Source organism: Vollenhovia emeryi, unplaced genomic scaffold, assembly GCF_000949405.1.
Source record: "Vollenhovia emeryi isolate VEMERY1.0 unplaced genomic scaffold, V.emery_V1.0 DF939645.1, whole genome shotgun sequence".
Taxonomy (NCBI): Eukaryota; Metazoa; Arthropoda; class Insecta; order Hymenoptera; family Formicidae; genus Vollenhovia; species Vollenhovia emeryi.
In genome coordinates, this window is record NW_011966721.1 from 17,267 (window position 1) to 26,504 (window position 9,238).

At 35.0% G+C, this 9,238-nt stretch overlaps 2 protein-coding genes across 2 annotated transcripts; one reads left to right on the top strand and one right to left on the bottom strand.

Annotated features, from left to right (window-relative positions):
- Window positions 1–410: 410 nt before the first annotated feature.
- Window positions 411–5,100, top strand: LOC105557031 (ATP synthase subunit beta, mitochondrial). The gene is made up of 7 exons (XM_012004159.1): window positions 411–601; window positions 1,665–1,877; window positions 2,202–2,465; window positions 2,806–3,149; window positions 3,417–3,642; window positions 3,718–3,947; window positions 4,479–5,100. Exons 1-7 carry the CDS (start codon window positions 496–498, stop codon window positions 4,650–4,652), a joined length of 1,557 nt encoding a protein of 518 aa, XP_011859549.1. The 5' UTR covers window positions 411–495; the 3' UTR covers window positions 4,653–5,100.
- Window positions 5,101–5,106: 6 nt separating this feature from the next.
- Window positions 5,107–7,749, bottom strand: LOC105557033 (non-structural maintenance of chromosomes element 4 homolog A-like). Its single transcript, XM_012004160.1, has 7 exons — window positions 7,512–7,749; window positions 7,344–7,436; window positions 6,926–7,056; window positions 6,221–6,332; window positions 5,742–6,041; window positions 5,550–5,671; window positions 5,107–5,311 (listed from the first exon to the last, which is right to left on the bottom strand). The coding sequence occupies exons 1-7, from the start codon at window positions 7,615–7,617 to the stop codon at window positions 5,252–5,254; spliced, it is 924 nt and encodes a 307-aa protein (XP_011859550.1). The 5' UTR covers window positions 7,618–7,749; the 3' UTR covers window positions 5,107–5,251.
- Window positions 7,750–9,238: the final 1,489 nt, after the last annotated feature.

Here is a 9,238-nt window from a genome sequence, read left to right on the forward strand (position 1 = left end):
CTAGCTTTTACTCGCTGGGTGCGTTCTTTTAGGCATCGGATACAGCAGTTTTTGCAGTAATTCATTCTTTTAGCCCGACTGCGCAGTCGACTGCACCGCAGATTTCCGTCAGCCGGCAGATCCGATGCACAGCGGTTGCCAAATCCGATGCCTAAAAGAACGCACCCTCTGCGTGAAACTGCGGCTTGATTGGTGATACGCAGGTTATGCTATGCAATTTACGCTCCATGTGAAAGCACCCTTAGTTGAGCCTCCTTATCTCTATTCATCATGGCGTCGACCAATCACGAGCGTTCCGCTGTTTTCGTGATTGGTCAAGGCTCTCGTTCCACGATTTTCTGCGTATGTATGTACACCGTTCCACACTATAGTTTACACCCTCATAGTTTTCATATTCGATTTCGCTGGTTTTGTGTGCGCGCGCAACCTCTGGATGAGAGACGAAAGACTATGATCGAACATACGTTCCAATAGTCTCTCTTCAATCGACCGACCATGATCTTAAGCGCAGTGTCGAAAGCAACCGCCAGCGCCTTGAGAGGCACCAAATCTCTCTTGCAGAATGAAGTGGCGAAAGTTTCGAGCGTTCTCGCCGTTAACAGTAAGTACTTGTTTCGCGATTTAACTCCACGAACATAATAATCGCCGATTGCACTGTAGGCATGATACTGTCGACGTACAGCCATCTGCCATGTACGTTTCAGTCGAACGACAAATATTTCCACGAGAAATCAAGTAATTTAGAATTCTGACAGTTCACGATAACCAATGTGTTCTGGATTTCATACAAATTATTCAAGTAAAATGAATTTTTTGTCGATTACATAATCGGCTATCCATTGATGTGGATTCTACTTGCCAATATGGCGACCTGAAGCTACGTTCGTCTGTCCGATTCATATAATTTCTGTGAGTAGATAAAAAGTTACAAACATGGGTCCAAGTGTCTCGCGATGCTTCAAACGCATGCGAAAAACATGTTTTGTCGCGCAAAGCGTTTGTCCTTACAGTTTACATTTAATAATAAATTCAACGTCCCTGATTGCTTCGTTTCTTTCGATATTTTCCTCTATTGAGATAATTTGAAGACGTTTCGAGATATGACAGAATCATGTTGAGAAATGCTTCGGAGAGGTTGTGAAATTAGTTTCGAGTTACACATATATGCAAGTGTATTTTTATGTTACATAACATACTCCTCAACCAAGCGTGATTCAATCTGCGCAAAGATTTGAAAATATCTTGAAATCAACTTCTTTTAAGCCCATTTTACAATGAATTGTAGACGTTACTCGGAACTATATGTTGATCCTTTTTCTTTTTGGGTGAATGGACTTTAAGAAAGACGAAAAAATTTAATTTATTGACTTCGATTCGAAAAATGATTACACTATAGAATATTTGAAACTTTTGTCTTGAAATTTCCAGAAGTAATTTGAGGCAAAATCTTACGTCAGAGTGAAACATTCTGTCACTTTTGAGCATGTGGTTAGCTGATTATGTGACGTTTAGACTGCTATTAATCGTTATCATAAAATCGTAACCTTTGTCATGAAAAGTTACCAAAAACTGGTATATTTGTCATATTTTTTAGTATAACTTCTTACTTACGTATAAATTTTTTGAGACACAAGTGTAAGGTTCACTCTAATTATTTTAAATAGAAAGGGACTATGCGGTCAAAGCTGCAGCTGCACCCAAGGGTGGTGCACAAGGGAAGGTAGTTGCTGTCATCGGTGCTGTTGTTGATGTACAATTTGACGACGCTCTTCCCCCTATCCTTAATGCATTGGAGGTACAGAATCGTACACCCAGGCTGGTACTCGAAGTTGCTCAGCATCTTGGAGAAAACACGGTGCGCACCATCGCTATGGACGGTAATATATATTTTTTAAAATATAAAACGCATAGTTTGTGCGTGTGTGTGTTTAAATGTGCAAATTTTAATTATAGATTTTCTGTGCATTAAACTTAACGAAAACTCTATTAAGAGTTAATAGATTTGTGTAGAAATAAGTACAAATTGACCTTTAGCTCTGTGTTCTGTACGAGAATTTTTGTTTGTAAGTTCTGTGTAACGCTTTCTTTCTTTCTTTTTTTTTTGCTGTTTCTCTCTTGCCATATAGTGCTGCAGAGTTTATGGAGATGTAGTATTGCAGAGCCTCAGTAGACTCAGTTACAAATCACTCTTGTATTTGTAGGTACGGAAGGCCTGGTACGTGGTCAGAACGTTTTTGACTCTGGATTTCCTATTCGTATTCCTGTGGGAGCCGAGACTTTAGGCCGCATCATCAATGTTATCGGTGAACCCATTGACGAGCGTGGACCCATCCCTACGGACAAGCTGGCCGCTATTCATGCAGACGCTCCCGAATTCGTAGACATGTCTGTTGAACAAGAGATTCTAGTCACGGGCATCAAAGTCGTGGATTTACTGGCTCCTTATGCCAAAGGTGGAAAAATCGGTAAGACATACACTGCGGCAGAAATAGAGCTATTGAAATTAAACAGAAGAGACGCGGATTCTTTAGCAATATTATTTGAAATTGAAACTAATTCACTGACTATAATGATCTCACCTAGGGGAAATCTGTGTTATATGTCCGATAGTAACGGCGCGCAGTACAGGGTGGGATAATACGGTATATGATTCACATAGCAATATAATGGCCACCACCTTGCCAGGTCCTCAAAAAATGGCATTTAAGTTTCAATTTGATTTATATCAGAAAAGGACCGAGAAAATATTAATTGTACATATTATTTGAATTACCTGTTACGAATCCCTTTGATATCTTGTATCAGGCCTATTTGGCGGTGCTGGAGTCGGCAAAACTGTACTCATCATGGAACTGATCAACAACGTGGCTAAAGCCCACGGTGGTTATTCGGTGTTTGCCGGCGTGGGTGAGAGGACCCGCGAGGGTAATGATCTTTATCACGAGATGATCGAATCCGGTGTTATTTCTCTCAAGGACAAGACTTCTAAGGTAGCGCTAGTGTACGGACAGATGAACGAGCCGCCTGGTGCTCGCGCCCGCGTAGCTCTCACTGGACTCACCGTTGCCGAGTACTTCCGTGATCAGGAAGGTCAGGACGTGCTGCTATTTATTGATAACATCTTCAGGTTTACTCAGGCTGGTTCCGAGGTAAATAGGTATATCATTTACTAAGTAATCCTATATAAATGATAGAAAAAACTTGCCTGCGAGTTCATTAAACACGCGCGCACAAAAGAAAGAAACATTCTATGTAAGAAGCAATTCACCTGTTTAAAAATAAAAACATTTCTATTTCTGACAAAGTAATTTTTTGTTTTTATAAAGCGATTAAATATTTTCGAACTCTTCTTAATATAAGTACTAATATGTCTTAGACATTAAATATTTTCTATAGTGTATATGCATATATTTTAGGTATCTGCTTTGTTGGGTCGTATTCCATCCGCTGTAGGTTATCAACCTACGTTAGCCACCGACATGGGTACCATGCAAGAGCGTATCACCACGACGAAGAAAGGATCCATCACCTCTGTTCAAGCTATTTATGTGCCTGCCGATGATTTAACTGATCCTGCTCCTGCCACCACCTTCGCTCACTTGGATGCTACAACTGTGTTGTCGCGTGCCATTGCCGAATTAGGTATGTGTCTTTTGAAAATTGCATCTATCGTGTCACGATGTCCGATAATCCTTTACGTATTTATTGGCGATATAGGCATTTATCCAGCTGTTGACCCTCTTGACTCTACATCTCGTATTATGGACCCCAACATTATTGGCACGGAACATTATAATATCGCCCGTGGTGTACAAAAGATCCTCCAGGATTATAAATCACTACAGGATATCATTGCAATCTTGGGTATGGACGAATTGTCAGAAGAAGACAAGCTTACGGTTGCGCGCGCGCGTAAAATACAGAGATTCTTGTCCCAGCCATTCCAGGTAAGAGAAAGTTTTGCACGCACAAATTTGATACAATCCGTTCTCTGGAAATTGTAATTCCTAAAACACAGCTTACTTTCATAAATTATTTTGTCATTTATTGTTTTTCTTTATTTTTATTTAAATTGATGTTCTTCAAGAGATACAGTGTTATAATTTAATTTAATAAAAGTCTGACAATGAGCTAAAATCGCGATACATTATTAAATTTATTATCAGCTCAAACTGTATTTCAAGACGGAAAGTTATCGGCGCACAGTTTTACTTGAAAAAAAGGATGTATAACGAAAAAATATCACTAAATACTAAAAGATCCGGTCTAACCGTATAAAGCGTTTCTGTTATTTATAATAAAATCCACTTATTACTATTCAAATTTACGACTTTTGTTTAACATTTCTCTACAAAACACTCTACAAAATTTCCTGTATTATGTGACGTGGTAGAATCAAAGTTTAACTTTTTGTTGAATAAGTTACTGTTTTATTCACACTAATTGCACCATATAAGGATTCGATCATATCATTCTAGGTCGCTGAAGTGTTCACTGGCCATGCTGGTAAACTAGTACCATTACAAGAAACCATCAAAGGATTCCAGAAGATTTTGGGCGGAGAATTGGATCACTTGCCAGAAGTAGCGTTCTACATGGTCGGCCCAATTGAGGAAGTAGTAACTAAAGCAGAATCATTAGCCAAACAATAAAGTAACTTACAGTCATCGTAAAAACGTTAAAATACTATACTGAATCATCTTTTATTTATGAAAGCAACCTTTTAACGAAATTTGCATTTTCTTATCATTTTTATTATAAGATTTAAAGAACAAGTATTAAAAGTATTCAAGTAACAAAGTATGAAAGATAAGCGAAAGTACATAAAAAAGATGTTAACAAAATCTTTATCGCGATATATTGTAATACAAGATTTGTTACCGTAATTATTAATTTTAAAGGGTTGCTTTATGTTTTACTTTTTATTACAAAGGCTCGTAAGAAATTAGAAACATTATTCAATTTTCTGCATACATTAACATACACTACTTCTGGACTTTCTCTACAGATCTAATTAATATGATTGAGTTATTACAAAATAACATGTACTGCAAAATCACGATGTATATGTTAGATATTAATAAAAGTTTTACAAAAACACAAATGTTTATTACATATCTTTATTTGAATAATTTTCAGTAGAAATTGTGGAAAAATGATTAATACAACATATAATTGAACTTATGCAACACCACAAATACAAATTTTAACAAAATCATATACTCTTTGTATTGATAAAGAACGTTAATAATTATTTTCCTTCGTCAAAATTAATCATTGGTTGTTCCAATCGGTACGCCTTTTTTAATATCTGAAAAAAGACATTTTGATTAACTTAATAATTTTAATTTTGTATATTTTTTCTACAATTTTAATATGCTTAATAAATTTGTTCTCAAATTAATAAGTTTGTTACAGAATGCATACTAAGCTAAATATTTATAAAATAGCTTTTATATATGACAGTTTAAAAAGTAACAGAATTTTATTTGTTGAAATTGATCGAATTTTAAACCCATCCAATAGCTCTTTCAAGGAATTGAACTTACTCTCCATTGTTTCATGTTTAATGCTGTGACATTCTGAATATTTATTCTATTGCCAGATCGTTTTTCTTGCGAGTTCGTTTCCTTGCGATGATTAGATGGTTCTACAACAAGACTTCTACGATCTAAAAATAATCATTGAAATTTGATAATAAAATTATAGAACTACTTTTGTTTGAATAGAATAAAATATACCTTTTTTCAATTTTATTACTCCATCTTTTACAAGGAACGATATGTATAACATGTTTCTGATAGTCTTCCCAAAATCATGGGGATGCAGAATTAGTTGAAAGAAATCAAGCGATTTTCCTGTTTCCTTACAGTAACATGTAATTAACTTTTTAATCTTTCTCACAGTACGTTCCACACTATCTTCATCTTTTGCGTTTGCATTTACTACTTTTTCAGGTACAGTCATTGCAGCTTGCAATGCTACTCTCTGCTCAGGTTTCTTCCTAACTATTGTCTTCTTCTCTAAAGGATCCAGTGTGCCTGAAATAAAAATTACAAGAAACTTAGCCTCTTGACATGAATAGGTAAAAGTTTAAAATTATTTAACAGTGCTGTCTATAAAAAATATCTAGAAACATAAATAAATACACACGAGATTAATACTTATATAATAAATACATATTCTTTTTTGTTTTCAATGTCAATAATTGTAAACAGACCTAATAGTGTGTTGCTATTAGCAATTTTTTTAAACAGTTTTGTTACTCGTCTTTCTAAAAGTGACCAGTTTGGAGATTGTGCTTTTCCTGATGTTCCTTGCAAATGTTTTACCTAAGACATAAATTCGATAAAAATAATTATATAAAATATAAATAAAAATGCTTAGAAACAGCAATACAATATATTTGAAATAATTTTAATATAGATAATGTACACCGCCGGCTAAAAATTTGAGACACAAAATTAAAAATATTTCAGTGAAACATTATATACAAATTTAATTGCTTTACTCAATATTTTTCTTAATTTGAAAGTAAATAAACACAATTGTAGTTTATATTAATCTTAAGAAAATGGACTACAGTTATAAAGCTTTTTTCTCCAAACTGAGATGTGGAACTATCTTGGAAAATGGACAGAAGTCTTATATCAGAAAAACAGAAATTAACTTTTAGCAAGATTACCTAGATTAGTAAAAAAGCTGATTAGATACAAGAGCCACTTGGATGAGAATTATCTAATATTTCTCGTTTTGCATTATAGAACCTTCAAATATTTAATTGTTATTTCATAAAACGAATAAAATAATAAAAATTTGTCGAACTAATGTATACATTTGATTCTATTTAATAAATATTTTTAATTATGATCTCAAATTTCTGACCAATAGACAAATATAGATACATAATCTTCAGCAAATCTACCAATTTTTGTGAAAAGTCGACATAATCATAGTCACGCATTCTCTTAGTCAATGAAACAGTACACGTTTTTAGCACTTTGGAAGATGATGTCATCATTTGTGAGTCAATAAACACCTCCTGCTGATTAGACACTACAAACATAAAAAATATTAGTAATACAAGAAAAATATTGATATAGTAAATAAAATAATATATATATACTCTAAGAAAGTTTTAGTTTTTAATTAAAATATTTATTCTGGCGTATCATTCAATGCATAAATGTTTTACATTATATGTTGAATTTGTATATATATAATTTGCAAATAATATATATATATAATTAAAAATATATATATAATACAAAACTTTGAACAATACACATGATTTACATATACAAGAATAATATAAGTAAAAATGTAATTTTAGTATTCTATACCTTTTTCTTGTATGCTTGTTTCATAAGTAACATGGTCGACTTGGTTTATGGCTTCATCTAGCTTATTTATCGTGGAATTATTGACCACTTCCTCTGCAAATTATTCACTAATTAGTTGTATGTATAGATATAAGGCAAGAAGATAAAACTTAATAAAATTTTTTTTACGTAAAACAAGGGTTTGCTGCAAGGCACGTTTCAGACAATTTTTACGTTCCTTGGAAGACCTTGTATTGAAAGAATTAAAATCCGTTGAATTCTTGTTGTTTAACATTTTGAGTAAATGTTTAAAATATCAGCACTTTACAACTTCTCCTCTTTCTTTGGCACACAAATCACCCACAACGAGGTTAACAGCTGACACGACTAACCAACGTCGTAGTCAAGGGGTCTGTTCTTTATTGCTGTAATCCTAGGGTCTGTTCTTTATTGCTGCACTCCTGAACTAATGCACACTTGGCTGCGTTCGTAAACGTTATCCGCAGAGTACAAATGTCTCTGAACTTGTTCAAAAAGTCAGAAACACATCAAGGTGGAAATACAGTGGGTGCTTTCCAATTATTTTACACTTTTTAACACAACGTACACAAGGGGTGCTTTCGCGACGTAGATCAAAATGATCCGGATCAAAATGATCCGTGCTATGATTGGTCAAATCTGAAATTTCGTAGCATCACATTGAAATTTTATTCAATGAAATTCCAGATTTGACCAATCATAGCACGAATCATTTTGATCCGGATCATTTTGATCTACGTCGCGAAAGCACCCCTGGGGAGCGATCGCGTGCACGATCGAATTCGATCGGTCGACTTCTCATACGTCTCTACTCTACAGGTTTCATGGTTCATGCTTATTTATTATAGGATAGTTTCCCTCAGACCATAGATTGATCATGTACGAAGAGTGGTATCGGATGGCATATTCCTTCTCGAATTCGAATTCGATCGGTGCACGCGATTGCTCCCCAGAAGACACAAAGTGTCGCGATGTGCACGACTCAATTGGAACAAAATATACCACAAAGAGTACACAAAGTAGTATAGTATCCATGCTTGGTATTTTTAATCCATGGTGGTGATCGAAACTGCGTCACCTAGTTTCAGTGATGCCATATTGTTCTTTCATATGGCCGGAATAGCGAGCTGCTTTCGATCTGTACACCTAAGCCATTTAATTTGTATATTACACAAATGTTTCCGCGAACTGAGGGTGCTTTCACATGGAGCGTAAGTCCCAGTCTACAATAGATGATTTAAGCCCTAAGCTTTAAGAAATTGGCCAATCACGGTCAAGTATGAGAAGAATGCGCGACTGTGATTAGTCAATTTCTTAAGGCTTAGGGCTTAAATCTCTATTGTAGACTGGGACTAAGGGTGACGTCCCATGACGCGTATCGCGATACGCGCGTATCGGGCGTATCAACTCGTCGACCAATCACGGACGATCCGCCGTTTTTGATACGCCGACGATCCGCTAAAGTTCTAATTGAGCGGAGCGTATGCGTACACCGTTACAATGGATAGCTGACAAACATATAAAATGGAAAATAAGGAAAATACAACCCCGATAAATATTTTTTAAATAATATTATTTAAGTTTTAGATAAATTAATACACACTTAAGTTGCCGAGACAGAATTATAATTATAAATTAAATATACAATTTTGAGGTTAGAAGTGTGCACGAATCAGTTTGTTCTTCCATCTTATATTATAATAAATTCGTGCATTATCTTATGTATTTAATATGAAATATCACGCGCTAATTATATCATCGGCCTAATTAGAAAGCCTAACTCACTAAATTATAATTATATACTGGGAATGAAACTTCTGACAGAAAAACATCCAAAAGACAGTATACACACACGCACGTGCACGCACACACGTTCA

Bases quoted from the DNA above. Each gene is read 5' to 3' on its own strand.
- LOC105557033 (XM_012004160.1), bottom strand. From the start codon at position 7,617: ATGTTAAACAACAAGAATTCAACGGATTTTAATTCTTTCAATACAAGG. The intron at 6,333-6,925 runs GTAGATTTGCTG...TTTATGTCTTAG, and splicing joins TCGACTTTTCACAAAAATTG to GTAAAACATTTGCAAGGAAC. The intron at 5,312-5,549 runs GTAAGTTCAATT...GTCTTTTTTCAG, and splicing joins TAAACATGAAACAATGGAGA to ATATTAAAAAAGGCGTACCG.
- LOC105557031 (XM_012004159.1), top strand. From the start codon at position 496: ATGATCTTAAGCGCAGTGTCGAAAGCAACCGCCAGCGCCTTGAGAGGC. The intron at 1,878-2,201 runs GTAATATATATT...TTGTATTTGTAG, and splicing joins GCGCACCATCGCTATGGACG to GTACGGAAGGCCTGGTACGT. The intron at 3,643-3,717 runs GTATGTGTCTTT...TTGGCGATATAG, and splicing joins GCGTGCCATTGCCGAATTAG to GCATTTATCCAGCTGTTGAC.